Source organism: Mauremys reevesii, linkage group 24 (assembly GCF_016161935.1).
Source record: "Mauremys reevesii isolate NIE-2019 linkage group 24, ASM1616193v1, whole genome shotgun sequence".
Taxonomy (NCBI): Eukaryota; Metazoa; Chordata; order Testudines; family Geoemydidae; genus Mauremys; species Mauremys reevesii.
In genome coordinates, this window is record NC_052646.1 from 14,215,536 (window position 1) to 14,241,798 (window position 26,263).

Below are 26,263 nucleotides of genomic sequence, written 5' to 3' on the forward strand. Positions count from 1 at the left end.
TAAACTCGCTGCTGCTGCTGTACTTTCAAATACCTTGATAGAGTGAATGTCTCTTGGCTCACAGCTTGCTACTTTCCTAGGAATAGCTCAGGGGTTTGAGCATTGGCCTGCCTAAACCCAGAGTGGTGAGTTCAATCCTTGAGGGGGTCACTGGGGCAAAAATTGGTCCTGCTAGTGAAGGCAGGGGGCTGGACTTGATGACCTTTCAAGGTCCCTTCCAGTTCTAGGAGATTGGTATATCTCCAATTATTACCTAGGTTGCTCTTCACAGCCACTTCTGCTCTCTTTGTTTTAAAAGTTATAATTTTTACAGAAACCTCCAAAAGATAAAGCAATTGAAAATAGACAAAACCAACAAGCAAAGAGGAAAAAAAAGTAAAAACTTTTACTTTAAATAAATCCAGTAGATTATTTTGACCCTTCAGGAAGGTAACGCTAACTTTCTTGGAAATATGGTTGCCAAGCAACAGAAATGCAGACTCCGCTTCTAATCCTAACAGCTGATTAACATTTTAAACACGTGCTTTCCTTATTTCCAGATAGCAGAGTTTTAAATAAAGTTTGATATACAGTAATAAATATGCGTTAAGTTACTAAATTAATACAATACATTAGGCAAATAGTATCAATTTTTATGAAAAGTTTTAAATAAAAAGGTCATCGCTCTCTTATTTATATGTTTAACCCTTTTTTAATTTCTATTTTTGTTTGCCTTATTTTGTATAGTTATTAATAGAATTCTGGAGACATTTGTTTTTAATTGCAAGTTTGTCCTGTATGTCTTGTATGTTGGCCTGTGTTGTATGTTGTAGCATGTGAGTACTTATTATTATTTTTATTTTGTTGCAACAAAAGTCAAGTTTATACCTTTTTAAAAAATAATATATAGATATGATTGGGGTATAACCATCATATTATTAGCATTTTTTTTTCAAAGTTCAAAAAGGTCTCACTTATAAATATACGTACATAGATCTCTGCCTCAACGAACACAATTCCATGAATGATAATCAAAATGTACAGCAAGGCAAAGTAAGAAAAGTGCTGCTTGAGAACTTAGTAAAGTCCCACCTTAATATAATTATTCTGTGACCCAGCCCCCATAATTTTCCACAACTGTGAAAATTTAAATGGATAATAATCTTTAAAAAAAAAAAAAAGCTTAAAATAAATATGGTTATTTATCTGTTGCAACTAAAAATACAAATAAAATTCTGCTAAGCATAATTTTCACTGGGAAAATAGACTTAAAGAGCAGCAGTGATTTTATTCCAGAATAATTACTCTGCTTTGGGAGTGCACTAATTATTGTGGAATCTAGTAACACAGGCACTCTTCCTTCTGGGATAGACCGTCCATGCTGGGAGCTGTTCCAGAATCGCTATTGCAGAATAGCTTATTTGACAATAGCTATTCTGGTCAATTTCTCCCTGTAGACAATCCCCTAGTAAGAAAAGTGACGATAGCAATGGGCCAATCAGATACAGAGACGATGTCTCCGGTGGAATCATCCCTTTTGTAGGGCTAGTCAACCACTTATTTTAAAAACCTTTTTTTATTTCGATGCAAAATGGATTTCCCATTCATTGGGAAGTTTTGCAAAAAAAATCCATTTTTGTTGATACATTTAAAAATGTGAGTTTTGGAAAAGCCAAATCCCCGAAAACATCCATGGAAAAAATTGTGTGTGCGGGGAGGGGGGCAAATGAAAATGTGAATATTAAATTCCTCTTTCTCTGTCTCTTGAGGTCCCCTTCACCAGTTTGTGGGGGAGGGATAGCTCAGTGGTTTGAGCATTGGCCTGCTAAACCCAGACCACTTAGGGATCTGGGGCAAAAATTGTTCCTGCTAGTGAAGGCAGGGGGCTGGACTCAATGACCTTTCAAAGTCCCTTCCAGTTCTAGGAGACTGGTATATCTCCAATTATTACCTTCCTCTCTATCTCTCCAGCCCTTGCCTGCCCTGTCAACAGCCATGACAAGCTGTGCACCAGATCCTGCCATTTCACTTGCACCAGCTTGTCTGCCCCTGCCCAGTGCACCAGGAAATGCTTTGAAGGCTGCCAGTGCAACATTGGCTTCATGTTTGATGGAGAGGCTTGCGTATCCCCAGCTAGCTGCGGATGCATGTGCAACAGATGCTATATCAATGTGGGTGCTGGGTTATCTGTCTGGCTGTCTTCGCCGATGCCCTTGTAGCTGTGGGGCTCTTCTGGTTTCCCAGCAGAAGCTGGAGAGTGACTGTGTGGAGATGCGTGTGCAAGGTGGTGACACATAAAACCTAGAGCTCAATGCTGCCCTTATGGTCACCCATCCGGCTTTAGTGGCATAGTTAATCATCCGCATTTCCACACACTGTGATGAGACTAATCCATCTTGTTTGAGCAACGTGGGGCTGTAACCCCAGGCTGGAGCTATAATGGGGACATGAAGCCATATACCCTACACTGCAGCTTCATCATATGGGAGGTGGGGGTGCAGAGGGATAGCTTGGGCAGACCCATCTTTCATCAAAGGAAAGAGCATCACTAAAGCATCATGGGTACACGTCTATTCCCAGCTCTGTCCCAGAATAAATCACTCGGTGCCTCCTTTTCCCCATCTGCAAAATGGGGGCAATGGTCCTCTCTTTGGGAGGCAGTGTGGCCTAGTGAATAGCCCTCAACTTCTGGGTTCATAGAGTCATAGAGTTTAAGGCCAGAAGGGACCAGGAGATCATCTTGTCTCACCTCCTGCACGTCACAGGCTGTTAAACCTGACCCGGTTACATTGTACTGAGCTCAATAGCCAGGAGTAGACTCAATTATTACAGCCCTCTGGAGACTAAGCTGCTCTGTGCCACTGGCAGAGAGCAAGAGAAGCTGGGGTGTAGCCAATGGCCAAGGTCCCTGCATTTTCAGGGAATTGATTCACTGAGACAGACCCAGATGATTGTAGGAAGCAACCTGCACCTGTGGGCTCCTTTCCCAGCTGTGGACAAGTCTTCACTTAAAACTAACACTGACATAGCAATATCAGTCAGGGGTGTGGGCTTTTCCCCCAGACGTACACCCACAAAATGTCTAGTGAAGGTGCAGCTATGCCAACGTGGTGGCGACACAGCCTGTGTCACCAATCTGTTGTGTGACACTGGGAAAATCGCTTCCCCAGTTTGTGCCTCGGTTTCCTCTGCCACTCTCAGATTCTAAGCTCTTCAGGGCACGGACTGTCTCTCAGTCTGTGCAGCACCAAGTGTAATGAGGCCCAGGTCTAGGTGGTGGCCTCGTGGAGCACTGAAATACAAATGCTTGTAACAATAGTGATAACAGATGGTGAGTTTCTGCCCATCCCATCAGGTGACTGTTATTGTGTTCATGGAGTTGGCTGGGGAAAGCGTGATCTCCAGCGACTGCTCTGAAAAAATGCACCTGCCTTGCTGCAGGCGGGCTTGTTTGCTCTTCCAGACAGGCCTGCACGCTCCAAGACAGAGTGAGCGGCTGCGTGAAGTGGGAAGGCCAGTGCATGCTGGCCCCAGGAGCCCAGCTCATCCTTTGACAGCACCTCTGGGGAAGCCCTCTGCAGCAGGGCCTATGAGATGGCTTTGCTCTGCAATGACGGTGCCCTCTCCTGGTTCAAGATGGTGGTGGACATCAGGGAGGGCAGTGGGGATGGTCCGGAGACTGGGAGCAATGTCTACTTTTTCTGCTGTGAAAAGGAACAAGACAACCTGGGTAAGAGGGGGCCGTGTTAGAACAGCCTGAGGCACAGGTGCAGGAAGCTCATTCACCTGAGTCTGATCTGGGCAGTTCAAGTGCAGGGAATCCAGCCTCATAAACCCCCTGGAGGGGAGTTTTTGGCTCTGAGCAGGTGATGTGATTTGTGCACATATGAATAGCAACATAGCAGCAAAGTCTGAAATCGAGAGCAGGAGTCCTGATTCCCAGCCCCCCCTTCTTGCCTCTAGGGATAGATAGAGGGGTGTACTTGGGGATAGAAAGATACATATTGTTTACAGGGTGGTTGTAGGCATGTTGGTCCCAGGATATTACAGAGACAAGGTGGGTGCGGAAATATCTTTTATTGGACCAACTTCTGTCGGTGGAAGGGACAAGCTTTGGAGCTATGCAGAGCTCTTCTTCAGGTCTGTGTAGCTTGAAAGCTTGACTCACCCACAGAAGTTGGTCAAGTAAAGGATATTACCTCACCCAGCATGTTTCTCTCAGACAGATAGATGGACAGATACCTGCCATATGTGGTCCTCTGCTTTATGTGATTTTGGACGCAATACATCTAATGCTGCTTTGTTTCAAATTCTTCTCTTGTATTTATTCAGGAAGGGTTTGGGGTTTAGAGCAGGAAGGGCTGGGAGTCGGGACTCCTGGGTTCTGTCCCCAGCTCTGGGAGGGGAGTGGGGTCTAGTGGTGAGAGCAGGAGGGGGCAGGGCGTCGGGACTCTCAGGTTCTATCCCCAGCTGTGTCACTGAGTCTGCAACTTTGTTCATGTCACTTCAACTCTCTGTGCCTCACTTTCCCCATGGAGAGAATCATATTTACCTACCTCTCAGGCAGGCCATTTTGTCCCCATTTCCCAATTGAGGGAGGGGATAAATTTGGCATCTGATCCCCGTTAGTGTCCTCAGACACTGATAGCCCTGCCTTCTTTCTGCATTAATCTGACACATTTCGCTTCCTTGTTTTCCAGCAATGGCAATGAAGGGGACGCTGCTGCTCTGTGCCTGGCTGGTGCTCCTGTGCGGTGAGTAAGGATCAAAATACCAGGGCAAAGTTTTCAACCCTGGGTGTCTGAAGTTATGCACCTAGGGGTGGGATACTTACGCTGGTTAAGCTCGGGGGACTGGCGCTCTTTAATCACTTAGACGCTGTTGAACATTACACCCTAAGTGTCTAAATATGGATCTAAGATGAGAGCTACTCAGTAATTTCCCCATTGAACGTTTTCTGTCAAAAATTGTGGCTTTGTGGAACATTCTGCGTCAATTTCAGTGTAATTGGTTCAGAAAAAATTGAAGCAAAGCAGCGAGTTAATTAGTTTTCAGAGAGAGCAGGAGAAATGTCTACGTGGGATTGTACAATGGGTTGTAGGACCTAGCAGCCTGGGCCTAACTTCCAGTTTCTGTCGTATGTTCCTAAGGCTCATGTTCAGGGTTCAGCCGGCCGCCATCAGTGGTCAGGAAGGGAATCCCTCCACATCCCCACCTCCTGCTCCTATGTATTCTGGGAGGGTTTTTTAATCTTTTTCCTCTGAAGCATCCGGCCACAACTGGAGCCAGGGCTCTGAGGTGGCAGTGTCTATATAGCGTTGTATGGTCCAATCGCCCTCAGTTCCTTCTCAACCACCTTTAGTCTGGGACTGAGTCCTGAGCAGAAATAAAAGTAGAATCGCAATCTGCGTTCTATAAACTAGACAAGATTTAAATCAAGCAGGGTCTCATTCTGATGGTGTAGTTCCTTCATACACAAGCTGGGATTCTCCTTTCCAGGCTGGGACCACCTCCCCAGTTCAGTCTTTGTTCTCCAGACGTGTTTCCAGGGGTTGAGTTGTGATGGGAGTGAGGACAAATGATGATGTCACTTCCCCTCTTTTATAGATCTTTTGCTATGACATGAGTCAAGCAGTGTCCATTGTCTATGTGCTCCCTCTGAGAAGTCTTCATTGTATATAGCTCCTGTGATAGTCCTTGGTAGTGTGGACTCCCCTTAATGGGCCATCAGTGCTGTCTGGCTTCTCCATTGTACCTGAAAGGCTGGTTGTGGGTGTTTCCAACTTCACAACATATTTCACACAGCAAAACTTCATAACTTCACATACAATGAGAGCATGTACAATCCAACAAGATATTAATGTTGACTTTTAGAATGATGCCTCACAAGGCATACTTTGTACAAAAGATATCATAATCATATCACTAGGGTAAATATGGGGGTACCAGGGTATTGCTTTGGGGTACAGAGTGTCACATTTTCCCAAACTAACCATGGAGCAGAGGCAGACACAAAGATGATCTCCATCCTCATCAGTCTCTAGACTGCCTGATATGGAACAAGAAATGCTAGTGGAACAGGAGGAAGAAACTGAGGAAGAGGTGACAGCACCAACCCACTTCTCCTCATCTTCCTCTGATGAGGCCATCATGCCACCACCTCCAACATCTGCAGACATTTTCAAGAACCGTTCGATAGGATGATGGAGTCTCTCCAGATCCCTCTGGAGGAAGTCAGAGAGCAACAACACAAGTTGCCTGATATCCGGCAAGCCTCTACATCTGCCAAAATAGCACTGTCAGTCAATGAGACCTTGTTTGACCCGTCAAGGTAATCTGGCAGACCATAGCCTCAATATCATCCACCTGCAAGCAAGCGAACAAGAAATACTATGTCCCCACTAAAGACATGGCGTTTCTTTTCTCCGATCCTACTCCAGACTCCCTGGTGGTCAATGTGGTACAAGAGAAGAGGTGGCAACACCACTCTGTAATATCCCCTTATGACAGGGACTGGAAAAGCCTCGACCTCTTAGGTTGGAAAGCCTACTCGCCAGCTATACTCCAGTTCCACATTGCTAATTATGAGGCAGTCCTGCCAAAATACAATCATATAAACTATTGGAAATGCCAAGACTTTTGTCAACACCCCCCAGAGGACAAAAGGGAACAGTTCCAGGCACTGATCACGGAGGGAGAACTCCTAGTCCGTACAGCACTGCAAGCCTCTTTGGACTCCACAGACACAGCTGTCCACTCCATTGCAACATCGGTGGTTATGAGATGAGCATCATGGCTTCACCTCTCCGGGTTCCCCAGAGAGTGCAGACCACTGTTGAGAATCTCCCCTTTGAGGGGCCTACACTCTTTGTCAAGCGCACAGCTGAATCCCTGCATACCTTAAACAATTCTAGAGCGACACTCCACTCACTCACTGGCGCTGAAGAGAACACAGGGTAGATACCAGCCTACCCTAGGTCCTAACCTCCACACTTCACACCTCAGTGGCAGTATGACCCGCAACATCGGTGACAGAGGTCCCCTCCCAAGCACAGACAGACACCAACACAACCTGCTGTGCCTCATACATCCACCTCCAAACCACAGTTTTGAAGTTTTGGTCAAGGCCCTGAGATGCCTACGTCTGGTCCAGATGCTCCAACCATCTTCAGTGGACCATCAGTTTGGTGACCGCTCAGAGTCCATGTTGCACATCAATGTCCTCGAGCTGCATGCAGTCTGCAATGTGTGCTGACCCTTCCTATCACTGATCAAACAACCATAAGAATAATTACGGACATCGCTGTCATGTTCTACATCAACAGACAATGAGGAGCCAGGTCACAGTCCCTGTGCTCAGAAGCACTGAAATTGTGGGACTAGTGTATCCGACATGACATCAACATCTTGGGCACGTACCTACCTGGACATCAGAAGACCACAGCAGACACATTGAGCATGAGATTCTCACAAGACCATGAGTGAGAATTAGACATAACAGCCCTACAATATATATTCCACTGCAGGGGGTTCCCGAACATAGATCTCTTTGCCACACCCGACAATGCCAAATGTCCACAGTTCTGCTCAAGAGCGGGATTAGGCCACCGGTCTTGAGGGGAGACCTTTGTCATCACATGGAATGCACCCTTACACAATGCTTTTTGACAATTTCCCCATTGTTCAAAATATTTCACAAGATACAGGTGGATCGACCCAGAGTCATTCTTATAGCCCCAGCATGGCCATGACAGATTTGGTATCCTTACTTCTTCTTCGAGTGCTTGCTCATATCGATTCCAATCCGGGTTTGCGTGCACCATGTGCATGTCCGTCAGAAAGTTTTATCCTAGCAACACTCAGCGGGTCAGCTGTGGAGCCCCCTGGAGTGGCGCGCCTTCATGGCGCTTGATATATACACCAGCTGACCTAGCGCCTCCTCAGTTCCTTCTTACCGCCCATGATGGTCGTTGGAACTGCAGAGTCTTGCTTCGCTTGCTCGCCACTCTCCCTAGCATTAGAGATAATAGTTGTTAGTTAGTTATAGTTCTTAGTTTGGTTTTTACTTAGTGATAGTTGGGTTGGGAGGGGGCTTTCCTCTCCACCCCGATTCTTCTTCTCGGGCTCATGCCCAAAGCTCCGGGATTCAAGCCCTGCAATTCCTGCTCTAAGCCCATGCCAATGGGCAACCCCCATGACTCTTGCCTGAAGTGTCTGGGAGAGGCTCGTCAAGCTGAGATATGTAGGATCTGCAAAAGGTTTCGTACTCGGACTAAAAAGAAGCAGGACTTTCGATTAAAGCAGCTCCTCAGGGAGGCAGCTCTGAGCCCTCCTGTGGCGCAGCAAGACCCAGCACCGAGCACCTTGGTGCGCACCGCCCTGGCGGCAGCAGCAGAGGCTGCACCATGGTTGGACTCTGACCGAGAACCACGGCACCGATGCTCCCCGGCACCACAACCGGTGACATCAGCCCGGCACCGCTCCTGCTCTCCTGGTCAGACGCAGCACTGGAAGCCAGAAATGGGCGGCTCACCTTTGCAGAGACCAGCTTCCTTGGAGCCGCCCGTGGGGGCGTGTCCCGGAGGGAAGCACCCAGAAGCAAAGGCTATGGCCCCGGCACCGTTGACTCCGGCCCTGAGAGGGGAGCCATTGAATCTGGTACCACTGGACTCTCTGACATGCAGCATGGTAGAAGTCCATCTGCCATCTACCCCGGACGCCTTTGCAGCTGTGAGGAACCTTTTTGCCATGACGGCATTGGCATCCCCTCAGCTACATGCCAAGGCCCCGGTGCCTCTGCGTACAGCACCGTCTCCGAGCAAGCCGGCCCTGATTCACCCGTCGGCCCCGTCAGTTGAGCTACTGCACCGATCCCCCAGCACTGCTCTCCTTGGTGGTACTGGTTGTACTTGTGGCTCCACTCCGGCTCCCATCGCCAACCCTGATCGTGGCGCCGCTCTACCCACCGGTCATCATCGTGGAGCAGATCCCGGACTCAATGCCGTTCTCAACACCGTTCAGTATCTCGGCCCCGTTCCAGGTCCAGACACCATTCCAGGTCCCAGTACTGGTCCAAGTCCCAGTGCCACTCCCCAGCTTCGCAGCACCGTTCCTTGTCTCCTTGTCGACGTGAACCGGCGCAGATCTGCTTAGCACCACCATGGCCCTTATGCTCAACCTCTTGCTCTTCGGGATCGGACATGGGGTTATGATTTTTGGACCGTCGCCATTCGGACCATAGCCACCTGGAGACAGAGGCGCAGTCTTGGCAGGCGCATGGGCAGGGACCCACTCAGTGGCCGTTCTGGATGCCATGGATGTACCACCAGGCTCAAGGTGCTCCGTCTGGGGCTTCCCAATCGGCCCCGTCTGAGCCATGAGTGCCAGAGGCTACTGCCAGTCGGCCTGCTCCAGGGAACATGGAGGCAGTGGCAGCTACTCTCCCCACTTCAGGATCTCCTCAGACTCCGGTTCCTGGGCCGGCCCCCGAGATCGGTGACACAGAATAGCAGGCCCCAGCAATGCAAGAGACTCTAGATGACCTTCTTCTCCTCGTGGCCTCCTCTTCCTCCTCACCTGATGAGGCGGTAGCAGGTACTGCGGTCTCGGGTCCTCCTCCGATAGACCTCTGTGCCCACCAGGACCTCCTGTGCAGGGTGGCACAAAATATGAATCTGCAGGTGGAGGAGGTGGTGGAGTCGGAGGACTCTGTGGTGGACATTTTGACTGCAGAAACCCCATCAAGGGTGGCCCTGCCTCTCATTAGGACCATCCAGACTAACACCACAACAATCTGACAGACCTCTGCGTCCATTCCCCTGATGGCCACAGGGGTGGAATGGAAATACTTTGTCCCCTCAAAGGGGTATGATTACCTGTTCACCCACCCACAGCCCTGTTTGCTCGTGGTTGCGGCCGTGAACGAAAAGGAGCAGCACGGCCAGCAGGCCCCAGCACCCAAGTCAAAGGTCGCCAAGCGCCTTGATTTGTTTGGATGCAAAGTCTATTCTGGGGGGGGGCTTCAACTCAGGATCGCTAATCAGCAGGTGTTCCTGAGTCGTTACAAGTTTAACTCCTAGAGCTCCATGCTGAGATTTAAGGAGCTGATGCCTCCTGAGTTCAGAGAGGAGTTTGGGACTTTAGGTGATGAGGGCAAAACAGTTACACGGACCTCTTTGCAGGCCTTGCTGGATGCTGCGGACTCAGCCGCGCATACTTTGTCCTCAGGGATTGCGATGAGGCGTATCTCTTGGCTGCAAGCCTCCGGGCTGACCCCAGAGCGTCAGCAGACTGCAGGACCTCCCCTTCGACGGAGAGGGCCTGTTTTAAGAATAGACTGACTCAAGGCCGCATAGACTTGAGAAGGTGATGCACACCCTGGCTACCCAGTGAAAAACCTTCAAGCCTCAGCAGCCACAGCAGTGCTCGTATCCTCCTCAGCCAAGACAGGATTTCTATGGGCTCCTCTCCCTTCTGTCAGGCCATCTTGGCCTTTCACCCAGGCATGTCTGGCCGCTCTGTCTTCGCCAATCCGATGGTTGGTCATTTCCTCAGTGGCTTAGACCGTCTCTACCCTCAGGTCCGGCAGCCAGTACCCACATGGGACCTTAACCTGGTCCTTTCAAGACTCATGGGGGCCCCCGTTCGAGCCACTGGCCACATGCTCCCTCATATATCTCTCTTGGAAGACAGCTTTCCTTGTCGCTATCATGTTGGCGAGGCGTGTCTCCGAGCTGAGGGCCCTTACCTCGGAACCGCCTTACACGGTCTTCCATAAGTATAAGATGCAGCTTTGACCTCACCCGGCCTGTCTTCCCAAGGTGGTGTTGGCCTTCCACACCAGCTGGGACATTTTTCTTCCAGTTTTTTACCCTAAACTGCATGCCGGTCCCTGGGAACAGTGGCTGCACTCCCTCGGTGTTTGCAGGGCCCTTGCCTTCTACATCGAGTGCACAAAGCCACTCAGGAAATCGACCCAGCTTTTCGTTGCGGTGGCAGACCGGTTGAAAGGCCTCCTCTCAATGAATCTCTTCATGGATCACGACCTGCATCTGCCTTTGCTATGAGCTGGCCGGTGTACCGACCCCAGCTCTCACCGCTCACTCCACTAAGGCCCAGGCTTCATCAGCGACATTTCTGGCCCAGGTGCCGGTCCAGGAGATCTGCAGAGCAGCGACTTGGCCCTCGGTGCGTACTTTCGCCTCACACTGCCTGCTCTCACAGATGTACAATGACATACGGGGTTTTGACCCTGCTGCAGAGCCTCTTGCTAAAGGACGCAATAGAAAGCAAAGCGCTCACATCTGTATAAAGTGCCGCCAGACTGTGCTGAGCTCACAGATTCTCCCTGACCCCTCAAAATGCGAATTAACTAATGCTGTACTCCTCCTCTGACCCCAGACCTGCCACCCCACATCCTGTTTTGACAATTTCACAACAAAAAAAATCTGTTTCTTTCATTTCAAAGTGACTTTGTTTTGACCTGTACATTTACTTATTCTAAAACTATGTGGAAAAAAACAATCAAAATTGGAACGAAATGTTTTGAAATGATCAATTCAAAATGTTTCAGTTGATTCAAACTGAGAAAACATTCAGAGTTTTGGTTTGCAAAAATTTTCAGCATTCCACATTTCATTCCCATTTGGAATGGGAAAAAATGTAGAAATATTGAAAATTCTCAATGGGAAAATCAGTTCCTATCCAGTCCTCCTCATCAAAGTGCTTTACAAGGCAGGTCATTATCATGATTCCCATTTTACAGTTGTGGAAATTAAGGCACAGAAAGGGGAAGTGCTTTGCCTACAATCACCCAGCAAGCCAAGGTCAGACCTGTGAACAGAAACCATGTCTTATGAATCCCAGTGCCCCGTTTTAGCCACAATACTACACTGCCCCTAAGCACCAGGCAAAGCTGCACAGGTGTCTTCAGATGGTTAAATAGTCAAGCTGGCTTAAGGTTTTTTAAATTAAAAGCATTCTTATTAAAAATGGCCTTTTAAAATAACTTTTGCAAAACTGATGGGTTTCCCCACCTTGAAATTATTTGTTTATTTAAAAATGTAAATAGAAACAATAAACAAAAATGTGGCCTGTTGGTTTTTCTATTTTTTTTTCTGTTTTGATTTTTTTTCATCTTCCTTTTTAGCCTTCTTGTGCTCAGTCATGTCTATGTTTGGTCTTCTTCTTCCTCTTCTTATCTATGGTAATTCATTGCTTTTTTATTTGGTTTTCTTCTTTGATTGAAATTCTTAATACTTTTTGTTCTTCTTTCTCAATCTTCTTCACGTTTGGATTTTTTCATGCTCATTCTTCTTCCATCTTCTTTATTCTCAATCTTTTTCTTCAAGTTTGGATTTCTTCACGTTTCTTCTTCATACTGTTCCATCTTCTTCATGTTCAATCGTCTTCTGGTGTGTTCTTTTCTTCAATATTATTTAAGTCTGGATTTCTTCATGCTCATTCTTCTTCTGTCTTTGTGTTCAGCATTCTTCTTCAAATTGAGATTTCTTCATGCTCATTCTTGTTCTGTCTTCATGCTCAGTTTTCTTCACTTTGGGATTTCTTTGTGCTCATGTAACCCACACACCTCCTGGGTGTGGTGTTCTGTCCCATCTAGTGGCACCGAGACCCCTTAGAGAGAGATATACAATGAGTGCTCTACAGCCTTAGCTAACAGCCAGTTGGCTTTTAGCTCATGCTGTAGAGCAGTGGTCCCCAACCTTTTCGTCTGGCAGGTGCCAGACGAAGGACCATAGCGGCGGTCGAGCATCAGCCGAAATGTCACCGAATTTCAGCAGCATTTCGGCGGCGACGCCTCTCGACGACATCGCTTGTCGGCGGCAAGCAGCGTCATTGAGAGGCGTCGCCACCGAAATGCCGCTGAAATTCGGCGGCAGTTCGGCAGATGCTCGACCGCCGCCAGGATGGGCACATTTAGATGCCCCTGCAGGCACCATGGCGCCCACAGGCACCATGTTGGGAACCCCTGATATAGAGGCTCATGCACTAACTTCCAGAGGTCCCCCGTTCGACCCCCACCCACCAACCTCTTTCAGCGTTACACTCACTGTCTTATTCTAGCTTCCATCTGTTCTCTCATTAATGCTCAATTTTGAGTTTCTTCATGTTTGGTTCTCATCTTCTTGGTTTTCTGGTCTTCCTCACATTTGGTCTTCCTTGTGTTTGTTGGCACTTCTTTGTGGTCTTCTTCTTTGTGTTCATATTCAGTGGTTCTTGTTTTTCAAATTCAGGCATCTCTGCAATGGTTGATTTGCTTTCTTCATGTTTTTCACATTTAACCTTCTTCTTATTTTTCTTCTACTTTTATTAGGTCCTTGTATTTGGTCTTCTTCATGATAGGTCTTCTTTTGCATGTTCTTCCTTTTCCAGGAGGAGAGTGATAGTCTAATGGTTAAAGCAGAAACATTTGGGAATCAGGACTCCTGGTTTCGATTTTTATATTTGTAAGGAAAGTGGGATTTAGGGTTGAACTAAGAGGGCCTAAGAGTCAGGACTCCAGCGTTCTATTCCCACTGTGGGAGGGTCACTAGTATCTCTTGTTTAGTGCAGTGAATCTGGAAGTTGGGACACTTGGGTTCTTTTCCCAGCTGTGATTTGGTGTGGGGTTTCTGATCCTCTTTCTTAACCCACAATCTGTTACTTTCAGGTCTTTGCAGAGCAAGTTTCCGTGGGAAAGAATTTATTACGGTCTTCATGCAAAACTATGTCCAAAGTGTCGGAGCAGATTGCAAGCTGTTCATCACTGGTTACCATGCCTCCACTACGGTTACTGTGACGGTGAACAAGGGTACGTTCCAGAGAGTGACGCCTGTTGGAGAAGGACAGACGGTGACCGTGCAGATCCCAGCCTCGGTAGAGATGTTTGGGAGCCAAACATTTGATAGCACCATCCTGATTCAGGCTGACAAAGACATCTCTGTCCTGTCTGTTAACTCAAAGCCCAATTCCATCGATACCACTGTAGTGTACCCCACTGAGAAGTTGGGTACTGTATATTACATTGTAACTCCCCCTGACAAACATACAGACCAGTACAAAGAGTTTGCTGTCGTAGCAGGGCAGGCTCCCACTACAGTTGATATTTACTTGAAAGGGGCTGTAATGTTCAAACAGGAGAACTATGCTGCTGGGAGCAAACTCACTGTTACTCTTGCTCCCTACCAAGCCTTGCAACTGCAAAGCTCTGCGGATTTATCTGGCACCAAAATCGAGTCTCGGGAACATGTGGCCGTCTTGACTGGGCACAGCTGTGCTGCCCAAAACACCGCTTGTGATCATGCTTTCGAGCAGCTCCTGCCTGTCTCCAGCTGGGGCAGCACATACATCGTCCCTCCTCTGTCCTTCCAGAACAAGTATGACATTGCGTACATCGTCGCCTCCCAAAACACTCGCATTGACTATCAGTCAGGGCCCACACAAGCATCCCGCAACATATTGGCTGGGCAGGTTGTTCAATTTGAAGTCCAAGTCTCTCACCCACTTTACATCTCCGCTAGTGCTGGCATCCAGGTTCTTCTCTTCTTCACTGGTGCTAAAAATGGGATATCCACATATGACCCGTTCCTCATCAACATCCCACCCATCACGAACTACTGCCACTCCTACCACATTGATGGTGTGAAGGATTTTGAGAGCCATGTGCTGATCGTAGTCAAGAGCTCAGAGTCCAGCAGGATCACCTCTGATCAGAGAGCCATAGGAAATGTCCAGTGGAGGCAGATCCCCGGCACGGAGTATTCTTGGGGAGAGTACAGCTTCGGCATAGGGATTAGTGCCCATTCCATAGAGCACCCGAGCTCTCCCTTTGGTCTGCTGAGCTTTGGAGGGAATGATTACGGTGGATATGGCTCATCTGGCCTTTGTGCACACAGTAAGTCAATTTTTGTGTTTCTATAATTCCCAGGCAGTAAGTAATTTTTGTGTGTGTTTAATATCCAGGCAACACTCCTCCCCCTAGGAACTGCATAGGATGGGAAATGACAACAAATTTGCTGTCGGGTTTATTTTGGGGATGTTCTCTGGCCTGTAGATGATCACAATGGTGCCTTCTGATATTAGACTCTGTAACTGTAGCCTACGCTTAGAAGACCACAGTTCCAATCCCTGTTCTTCCAGCTGCTTCCTGTGTGACTTTTGACAGGTCATTTCTTCTGTTTCCATGTGTACAATGAGGATAACAGCACCACTCTCTCTCACAAGGAGGAGGGAGGGTAAGCTGCTCGTGAGCTGCTCAGAGAGTATAGCAATGTGTGCTATATACTTACCTAAGATAGGCAGATAGTCTCTCATGGATTTACTGATTTATTGGATTATATGGCTTGATTAGATAAATGGATTTTTTTAATGGATGGATTGAATGCTTTAGAGAAGTGTTCCTCAACCAAAGAGTCATGACACACCCCTGCCCCTCAGCAGAAGTCACAAAAGACAATTAAGGGGTCTTGGGAGGCATTGAGCATTTTATTACAATCAAAAGTAAAGACAATCTCACTTTCTTCTCTCCCTGTGCATCCTAACGCTTCAAGGTCAAGTATGCTCGGCCAACCTTTGGAAACACTTCCACATTCCAGTTATGTAGCTGTATCATTGTATTCATCAATATATTTTTTGCTCTTACCAGTAAATGTAAGGAGGTTGTGAAAATGAATAACTTCAAATATGGGGTCGTCGATATTGTGTAAGAGGGATGTAACTGAGGAACAGAAGAGAGGGATGGATTTGGTGGGTGGATTGGATGGAAGAGAGGGATGAATCAGAAAGAGATGGAAAGGTGAGATCCATCCAAAATACTACCTGGAAATACAGGATCTACTTAACCGCTTGACTTCAGTGGCACAGGTGCTGAGTCCTAGGCCATCTGGCGTGGGTGGGGCTTCCAGGTGAGGCCTTGACAAGTGAGGGCTAATCTGCTCTGGGTGCACTTTGCAGATCTTCTTGGGTTTTCTATAAGCAGAGAGCATTTCCCTGCTCTCCCAGCTAGCAAACACCCTTGCCCAATGGGGTTGTTCCCCGTGCTGAGCTCCAGAGGTGGCCTTAGTGTGGCTGCTTGTACATCGGACCTGTGATATAGAGGATGCTGATTGCACATTAGAATTTGTCTCTGGCTCTTGCTGCAACTAAGCAGGTGTTTTTAGTTCATTTCCTGTGTTGTTAAATCTCCCCCTCTCTGACCCCCTTCTAGTCCTGCCCTGCCCTGAGAACAGCCACTACGAGGCCTGTGGAAACGCCTGCCCAGCCAGCTGCTCTGACCGAACTGCCCCCTCCTCCTGCCGGGAGCCCTGCGTGGAGACCTGCCAGTGTGACAACGGTTATGTCCTGAGTGCCGGCCAGTGTGTCCCCGTGGGGAGCTGTGGTTGTGACTACAATGGCCGCTACTACAAACCCAACGAAGAGTTCTGGGACGATGAGAACTGCCGCTCTCGGTGCAGATGTGACCCCAGCCTGGGCATGGTGGTTTGCCAGGAGACCACCTGTAAGGCCAATGAGAGATGCGTCGTGATCAACGGAGTCCGTGACTGCCACACAATCAGCTACTCCACGTGCACGGCCTCCGGGGACCCTCACTACACCACCTTTGATGGGAAAAAGTACGATTTCATGGGCACCTGCATCTACCAGCTGGCTGGGGTCTGCTCCGAGGACCCCACGCTCACCCCGTTCAATATCAAGGTGGAGAACAACAACCACGGCAGAAAAGCCATGTCCTACACCAAAGCGGTGACCTTGGAGGTGTACGGCAGAAACATCACTATGAGCCAGCAATATCCCCGCAAGATCAAGGTAGGGACGGAGAGCCACAGGACTACTCGGGGAGCTGTGAGCAGGAACTCTTCCTGTTGATACATTGCCCCTGATTTCAGTCCCCACTGTAGAACCACGTCTTGTGTCCATTGTACACTGAGCTGGTGGGCGTATGGGAAGTAACCGAGTGCCCCTTTGTGAATATATAATGAATGATTTTCTCCTCCCTGTAAGTGCAGTTATGCCATTATATTATGCTACCCCTCTGATACGTTATGCCATTGTAATTCCTCTGCACTCAAACAACTTACTCATTTAGCTGGGGATTGGGCCCAATTGACTCCAGTGGAGCTGTGGCCGCTTCATGCCACTGTGATATCTGGCCCCATTGACTCCAGGGGAATCAACAGCCCTAAAAGCTTCCTCTGCTAAGGTGCTTGACCCTGATTTCTGTTGTGCTAAGGCCCTTTGCACTGCTCTGCCAGCCAAAGCTGAAATAAATTGTACTTATCCCGCCCAAGAGGTGTGAAAGGGACTTAGTGTAACTGGGAATTCAGACCTTCACCATCCCTGACACGTCTTTTCTATACAAATAGCATCTTTGTGGACCTATCCTTCTACGCTGCTCTCAGGACTAGACCCCACGCCCCTTGCAGAGCCAGGAATACAATCCGGGAGTCCTGGCTCCCAGCCCCCCTGCTCTAACCACTAGCCCTCACTCCCGTTGCAGAGCCACAAATAGCATATAGGCGTCCTGACTCCCAGCCCACTCTGCTTAAATCCACTAGACACCACTCCTCTCCCAGAGCCAGGGATAGAACCCAGGGGTTCTGGATCCCCAATCTCTGCTTGCAGTGTTCATTCAAAATTAACCCCCGGTCCTGCCACATCTGTTCCAGGTGGATGGAGTCTTCATGGACCTGCCGTTCTACCATGAGGAGAAGCTACAGGCCTATGTCAGTGGATCCCACATCGCCATCAAGACCGCCTTCGCCCTGACGGTGACCTTCGACGGGAGTGGCCTGGTCCGGGTCACCGTGCCCAACACCTATGCCAACGTCCTCTGCGGCCTCTGTGGCAACAACAACCAAACTGCCAGTGACGACCTGACCATGAGGGACGGGAGCCGGGCGGCGAACGCCGTCCAGTTCGCAGAGAGCTGGAAGGTGGGGGAGGTCCCTGGATGCTTGCCCAGTTGCACCAAGGACTGCCCAGTCTGCAGAGAGGCTCAGAGACAACCCTACAAGGGAGATGGATACTGCGGGGTCATCACCAGAGGGGACGGGCCGTTCAGAGAGTGCCATGAGGTCATCGACCCAGCTCCCTTCTTCGACGATTGCGTCTTTGATACCTGCCAGTATAAGGGTCACCGTGATGCTCTCTGCAGCGCGATCAGTGCCTATGTGACAGCCTGCCAGGCCAGGGGCATCCAGATAGGGCAGTGGAGATCGGCCTCATTCTGCAGTGAGTGTTGCTAATTGACTTTGTTTTATGTGTGTGTAGTGTGCATGTGCAGCGCCCTCTAGAGGGTGGGCTCAGAATGGCTCAGCCGTGTGTCAATGGCCCTACAGAGCTATCATCTTGCAGTAGTTTTCCTCCAGTGTCACAGACAGTAAGGGTCACCTGCTTTAACTTTATTCTGTAGTAATGTAATGTTGTCTGCTTGCCAGCAGCTTTCTCCCAGGGGGTTGGAAACACTTTGCAAACACAGTTCATCCTTCCCATAAGAGTGCAGGAAAATAGAGGCAGAGAGAAATAAATTGATTTGCTCAGAGTCACACGAGAAGCCAGTACCAGAACCCAGGAATCCTGACTCCCAGTCCCCTATCGCTAAACAATACACAACAGCCCGCTGCCAGAATTCGAAACACAACTTGGAACAGATCCCCTTGTCTGCAGCTCTTACCACTAGACCAAACATCAGAAAGAAAACCCAGGAGTCCTGACTCCCAGCCCACACTGCTTTAACCCTCTAGACTTGACCGCTCTTCCACATCTGGGATACAACCCAGGAGATCTGACTCCCAGCCTCCCTGCTCTAACCACTAGGCCCCACTCCCCTCCCAGAGCTAGGAATAGAACCCAGGAGTCCTGGCTCCCAACCCCACCGGAACAATCCTATTCTAAGTGATGTGAATTGAGAGAAATTTCCTTCAACTTACCTTTGCATTTCTTCTTTCTCTCATCCCTATCTGCACGTTCGCTCTGATCTTCTCCTGCAGGTGCCACCTGCCCTCGTAACTCCCACTACGAGCTCTGTGGGAACAGCTGCCCTGCCACCTGCCATGGCCTCTCGGCACCGGACAGCTGTGATGCTCCCTGTGCTGAAGGGTGTTTCTGTGACGCCGGGTTCCTCCTGAGCGGAGACCGGTGCGTCCCCGTCGCGCAGTGCGGCTGTGTGCACCAGGGCAGGTACTACAGGAAGGGAGAGGAGTTCTACACCAGCGCCTCCTGCCAGGAACGGTGCCGATGCAAAGACAGCGGGGTCGTCGAGTGCCAGGAGGCCTCCTGCGGAGCCAACGAGCAGTGCAGGGTGGAGAATGGAATCCTAGGCTGCCACGCCATGGGCTGCGGCAAATGTGTAGTGTCTGGTGATCGTCACTATCTGACCTTTGATGGACGGGCCTTTGATTTCCAGGGCACTTGCACTTACAGCTTAGCCAGAGTGTGCAGCAGTGATGCTGGGCTGGCAAACTTCTCCATGGTGGTAGAAAATGAGAGCTACGGTAATGGGCAAGTGTCAGTGGCACGGCTGCTGGTGGTCTCCATTCATGGTTACACCGTCACCATGGAGAGGGGAAGGAAGTGGAAAGTCACGGTAAGTCCCTCTTTGACATTATTCTCATTGTAGCCTAGAGCAGTGGCTCCCAGCCTTTCCAGATAACTGTACCCCTTTCAGGAGTCTGATTTGTCTTGTGCACCCCCAGGTTTCACTCACTTAAGAACGACTCGCTTGCAAACTCAGACATAAAAATACAAAAGTGTCACAGACACACTAGTACTGAAAAATCTCTCCCATCTTTACCATAAAATTATAAAATAAATCATTTGGAATATAAATATTGTATGTACATTTCAGTGTATAGTATAGAGAGCAATAGAAACAAGTCACTGTCTGTCTGAAATTGTAGGTTGTACTGACTTCACTAGTGTTTTTTTATATAGGCTGTTGTAAAACTAGGCGAATATCTAGATGAGTTAATGGACCCGGTGGAAGACCTCTGTGTACCCCTGGTTGAGAACCACTAGCCTGGAGTGACTAACACTGTGTGTTGTAACCAGGACACAGCTGATGAGTCCCCACTAGTGATGGGTGAATTTCCCTCTCATTGGCACAGGTGGACGGGGAGCTCTACACTCTCCCGCTGGCTATGGACGATGGGAAACTTTGGATCAACCAGGAGGGGAACAACATCATTGTCCAGTCTGCCTTTGGCCTCAAAGTCCTTTACGACACCTCCTATTATGTCCTAGTCTCCATCCCCAGCTCCTACAAGGGACACGTGTGCGGCTTGTGCAGCAACTTCAACGGTGACAAGAATGACGACTTCCTGCTGCCCAGTGGGAAGAGCACCCAGAACGCGGATGAGTTCGGGGCCTCCTGGAAGGTGCCTGTTGATGGTGCCACGTGCACCGATGGCTGTGGGAAAAGGTGCCCGGTCTGTGATGAAGCTCAGACAAAGCCGTACCAGGCTGACAGCTCCTGTGGGTTGATCAAAGCGACGTCAGGTCCCTTTAAACACTGTCACTCACTGGTCAGCCCTACTGAGTATTTCAACCATTGTCTCTATGACATGTGTGCTGCCAATGGAGCAAGAGAAATCCTCTGCCAGAGTGTCCAGGCCTATGTGGCCCGGTGCCAAGCAGCTGGAGGCACAGTCAGTGCCTGGAGAACAGCCTCCTTCTGCCGTAAGTTTACAGAACAATCTACAGCCTGCTCTTATCTTCAGCTGTATTTGCAGCTAGTGATGTGGTATCACAATCTCTCTGCTTGTCAGATACCTTTGTGAGGAGTGAGTAGCTGGGTTGGGAGCATGCTGCAGGGGGTGGGATGGCTGAGGCAGGCCTGGTCTACACTACACCTAAAAATTAGATTGACGTAGCCACATCGCTCAGGGCTGTGAAAATTACACACCCTGTGTGACATAGCTAGGTCGACCTAACTCCACTGTAGACACAGCTGTGTTGATGGAAGAATTCTTCCATTGACCGAGCTATCATATCTCAAAGAGGTAGATTAACTACATGGATGGGAGAGCCCCTTCAGTTGATGTAGGACGCATTTACACCAGGGTGCTACAGCAGAATAGCTGCAGTGCTGTAGCTGTGCCGCTGTAGCTGCTGTAGTGCAGACATAGCCTCAGTTTTTCATCCGTTTCTCATTTGCTTCTATCTCTCCAGCTTTCACCTGCCCAGCCAACAGCCACTACGAGCTGTGCACTAGATCCTGTGATTTCACATGTGCTGGCTTGTTCCCCCCTGCCCAGTGCACTGCGAAATGCTTTGAAGGCTGCCAGTGCGACGCCGGCTACGCATTCAATGGGGAAACGTGCACGTCCATGGAAGGATGCGGCTGCGTGCGTGACGGACGCTACATCAAGGTGGGTGCTGGGATATGAGTCGTCTGTCATCCTCGATGCTGTCATTTGGCATCGGATGCCCTTGTAGGTGTGGGATTGTCCCAGCTTCCCACTGGGAATTACAGCAACTGGCTGTCTGTGCCCTTCAGTGCAGCGAGACATAAAACCTACAGCTAGGTCCTGCCTTCAGTCACCCATGTGACTTCCGCTGCAGTCAGTGGCATTGGGTTAGAGGAGCATCCAAACACCTGCCCTGTGTGATCCTTGCATGTGGAAATGAAACTATGCCATGCGCTAGGGATTCATCACAGGAAAACCGTGGGACTGGATGGAAAATGGGATATGGAGCCTTTCCCCACTAGAGGGCGCTGGGTCTGATCCGGCCCAGCGCGGGACACTGGCTGGCTTAGGGAGGTAGGGAAAGGGACATATTCCCTTTCCCCTCTAGGGGGCTGCAGGTCTAATCCTGACCCCAGTTAGGGTAAGTGGCTGGCTTGGAGGATGGGGAATGGGACAGGTCCTTTCCTGTCTAGGAATTTCATAAACTTATCATGCTCCATCTTCAACCCAGTCAGGAAGCACTTCACACCACACACAGTCAACCTGTGGAAGTCGCTGCCAGAAGATGTTGCGAAGGCCAAAACTATACCTGGGTTCAACAAAGAATTAGATAAATTCAAGCAGGATAGGGACACCAACGGCTATTTGCCAAGATTTTCAGGGCCTCAACCCCATGCTCCGGGTTGTCTCTAACCCTCTGACTGCCAGAAGCTGGGAGTGGATGACAGGGGATGGATCATGCACTAATTGCCCTGTTCTGTTCATTCTCTCTCCAGCATCTGGCACTGGTCACTGCCAGAGACAGAGTATTGGGCTAGATGGACATTGGTCTGACCCACTATGGCCATTCTGATGTTCTCACTCGAGTTCAGTGGTTCTTTCAGCCCAGGTTGGCCAACCCATCCGGGGGTGGGGTGGGGGTGGACCCTGGGTGCTGTTCACTCTCAGGCTGGTAACAGGCACTTTGCCATGAAGACACAGGCTAAATCACTGATTACCCTCCTGTGCCACAATTCACGGGAAGAATTCCAGTGTCATGGACTCAGAGGGACTGGTCTATGCACCAGCCTGTAACTAGTCCCTTGGGGTGACCCCTTTAGTGTGCCGGGCCCCAAGGACCCACACAGCTCCACAGGGGCAGGCCCCGTGAGTCCACAACTGGCCTTTTGGGCACCAGTGATCCCTTGTCTCTCCATGGATCCCTGCAGCGAGTCCAGCCAAGCCGGACTCCTGTGGGAGTTTTGTTCCTATCTCTTCAGGGTGCAAAGCCCTCAGTGAAATGTGCAGCGACACCAGGAGGCCTTTTCAAGGTAACAGCTTGTTAGTCCCCTGGCTACAGCATCTGAAAGGCCTTGGGTTAGCACAGAGAAGCAAAGGTCACGGCAGAGTTCAGGCTGGCTAACGCCCGGGCTTCCTTCAGTCATGCTGCCAGAGGAACCATGTCGCTTCCTCTCTTTGTCTCTGTCCCTTTGTCTCCATCCCAGGAGAGAGCCCCTGTGAGCTAAGCTCTTCACCCAGCCACCCGGCACCTTTCCCCTTCATTCTCCAGCTCAGGGCCTTTGCTCTGCTTCCTTGCAGTTAAATTCCCATCTTTGGTAGTTGGTCAGCGCAGATTTCCATTGGGTTCCCATTATCTCTTCCAGACCTTCTGTTCACAAGCCTAGACTTTATTCCATTTGTTAATGACTCTGGCCTCCAACCAGGTGGCTACATGAGTCCAACACCTCACCCCTTCCCTTTACACTCAGTGCACAGCAGTACAAAGCGCCGAGGGAAACTGAGGCGCACATAGACCTGATAAAATATTACCAAAATTCCTACATTTATTGCAGCAGAAAGCACCACAGGATATGCCCCCAGAAGTCCCAGTGGCACGCACGGTGGAGCTCAGAACTGGGGGGACAGAGTCATTTGGGTAGGGGTTTGCGGTGTGACTGCTCAGACCTGGGCTAGGCTACCCCAGAGAAAGAAAGATCTCCTAAGATAACTCTGCAGTAGACATACCTTTTGGGGCAGGGACTGTCTCTCAATATTTATACATACAGCACCCAGCACAATGGGACCCTGACTTCGGCAGGCTACTGTAATTTAAATAATCAAAGGGAGCTTTGAGTTGATCCCATCCTGGGAATTTTCTCCTGCTGCTTTTCCATAACAAAATCGTTTGGGAATTTCCCTGCAGGCCGGGGAGAGCATCATCTCCGGCGCTTGCTCTGAGAAGTGCACCTGCCAGGCCTCAGGCGGGCTCGTCTGCGAGCCACACAGCTGCCCCGGCAAAGAGATCTGTGCGCTCCAGGATGGGGTGCGCGGCTGCGTGAAGCAGGAAGGCCGGTGCACACTGCTCCCTGGAGCCCAGCTCACCTCCTTCGACGGCGCCTCTGGAGGAGTTCTGCACAGTGGCGCTTACGAGCTGGCCTCTCTCTGCAACGACAGCGCCCCCTCCTGGTTCAGGGTGGTGGTGGACATCAGGGCATGCAGCGATGGGGCAGTGATGGCTGGGACAACTGCCTACATTTTCTTCCAAGATGCTTTCATAGCTGTGAAAAGGAACAAGGAGACCTGGGTAAGAGGGGACCACGTTAGAACAGCCTGAGTCAAAGGGGCAGGAAGTTCATTCAGCTGCCACCGAAATGATGAAAAGACGAGAAATTACAGTGATGTTGATCCTAATCACTGGGGCTGATCTGGGCATCTCAAAGCTCAATTCATTCAGCCTCATGAACCCCCGGTGTTGACAGGACGTGGTGTACAGACTGGAGGGGGATGACGTGAGTTATTGATGAACAATTATTCAGTAGCAAAGACTGAACTAGAACCCAGGAGTCCTGACTTCCCCCTGTTCTAACCCACTAGAGCCCACTCCCCTCCCAGAGCTGGGGCTGCAATCCAGGAGTCCTGACTCCCAGCCCCCCTCACCCCTGCTGTGTCCCACCTCGAAGGTTGGAGGAGAGGCAGGGAACTGCTCTAGGAAGGGTCTCTGTGAACCAGTAGGTTCCCTGGGAGAGATCCCTCCATTCACTGGGGCACCTGTCCATTGGGGGAAAGACCCCCCCTTCATGGGGGGAACCTGTCCATTGGGGGTGGGCGAGATTGCCCCCTGGAGAGAGAGGGAGGAATCAGAGTCAGTATCATGGTGTCACATTCAGAACTCAGTAACCTGAACAGCTGTTTGCAGTGTTGTTGTAGGCGTGCTGGTCACAGGATATTAGAGAGACAAACTGGGTGAGGTGATACCTTGTGTTGGACCAATGTCTGTGGGTGGAAGGAAGGAGCTTGCGAGCTGTACATGCCTGAAGAAGAGCTCTGTGTAGCTTGAAAGGTTGTGCTGCTACCAACAGAAGCTGATCCCATAAAAGATATTAGCTCACCCACCTTGTCTCTCTCTTGATTGCCTGCCGTCATTGATGCAAATAAGTGCAGGTATCATGAATTTAATATGTAAATTAGGGCATTAAACATTTGCATAAAATCTCTAGCGTTCTTTTCCCACTAAGAAACACTGTTGCTCACAGGTCAATAACATTGAAATCAGGAGGGACTTTAGCCAATCAAGTTGCCTATGCAAATCAGTGCACCTTGATTGGGTATTGACAGAATTGGAAAAAGTTGCTCTCCAGAGCACTGTTTATTGATTGGCTTCTCAGTCAGTCATAGTGTTTTCTGCACCTCTCAGTCTAAGACTATTGGCTTTTGTCGTGCCCAATACGCTCTAGTCCCCATTGCTTTGTAATGTGGCCCATAGACTCTAGACCTCTAGTGTGACCCATAGACTCTAGATCCCATTACCTGGTATCGGGGCCCATGCAGGGCCGGCTCCAGGCACCAGCCGACCAAGCACGTGCTTGGGGTGGCACTTTGAGGCGGGGCGGCCCGGCGCTCAGATTTTTTTTGGTTCGTCGGGGCAGCGCTGGAGGAGGGTTTTTTTGTTTCAGCGGCGCTGCGGTGGGGGGCTTGGCGCGGCGCTCGGGAGGGGCAGGGGCTTCAGACAGCACAGCGCTGGGGGGGCGGGGGTATGGCGGGACAGCGCTCTTCTTTTTTGCTTGGGGTGGCAAAAAAGTTAGAGCTGGCCCTGGGCCCATGGACTCTAGATCCCATAGCCTTATGATGGGGCCTATAGACTCTAGATCCTGTTGCCATGTAACGTGGCCTATGGACTCTAGCTCAGCTCCTGGCCTTCTGTTTAATTCACCTCCACATTCCCCAGCTCTCCTCTGACCTATGTCTGTGTGTTCCAGGTGAACGGACGCCTGGTGCAGCTGCCAGTGAACGTCTCCGATGCCGTGTCTGTGAGCAGCTCTCAGGGCGGCGTGGCCGTGGTCCAGGCCTCGGGGATGCAGGTTCTGTTCAGCCCCAGTGGGGGGATGACGGTGAGAGTCAGCGAGAGCCTGGCTAACAAGCTGTGTGCGTCCTGCGGGAACTTCAATGGCGACGTCTCCGATGACCTGCAGCTGCCCAGCGGGAAGGTCGCAGAAAACATTGCTGAGGTCATCGATGCCTGGAAGGCCAGAGACTTCTCCAGGTGGTGAGTGGCTCTGCAGATGCTGCCCTTTCCATGATCTTTCTATGCTGGCCTTATAGGTACCTCCCTGGGGAGGAAAGTGGTTGAAATTCCCTGGCTTGTGCTGACTAGATGATCTGGTCCCTTCTGGCCTTAAAATCTATGAATCAATTGCAAAGGAATCGTCCCAGTCATGAAGGAGGCTGACTAACTCCTCTCCTATTTTTGTCTTTTAGTGACGTCTAAACAAAATCCTGGCTGCTGAAGTATCTTCCCTCCCTGGAGTGAACCCCGCTGCCATCTTAGCTAGGAATTGCTCATAGGGCCATAACTGTAGCCCTCGCGACTTTCTGTGTCCTCTAGGGTATTTAATGAGGAAAAA

General features: G+C 49.8%; 2 protein-coding genes across 2 annotated transcripts; both read left to right on the forward strand.

Moving 5' to 3' along the window:
• The first annotated feature begins 3,573 nt into the window (after positions 1 to 3,573).
• LOC120390533 (IgGFc-binding protein-like) lies at positions 3,574 to 18,049 on the forward strand. The gene is made up of 6 exons (XM_039513262.1): positions 3,574 to 3,709; positions 4,680 to 4,733; positions 13,649 to 14,872; positions 16,184 to 16,782; positions 17,643 to 17,909; positions 18,038 to 18,049. The coding sequence occupies exons 1-6, from the start codon at positions 3,574 to 3,576 to the stop codon at positions 18,047 to 18,049; spliced, it is 2,292 nt and encodes a 763-aa protein (XP_039369196.1).
• A 1,257-nt stretch (positions 18,050 to 19,306) lies between these two features.
• LOC120390534 (IgGFc-binding protein-like) lies at positions 19,307 to 24,163 on the forward strand. The gene is made up of 5 exons (XM_039513263.1): positions 19,307 to 19,561; positions 20,082 to 20,652; positions 21,145 to 21,344; positions 23,566 to 23,946; positions 24,122 to 24,163. The coding sequence occupies exons 1-5, from the start codon at positions 19,307 to 19,309 to the stop codon at positions 24,161 to 24,163; spliced, it is 1,449 nt and encodes a 482-aa protein (XP_039369197.1).
• Positions 24,164 to 26,263: the final 2,100 nt, after the last annotated feature.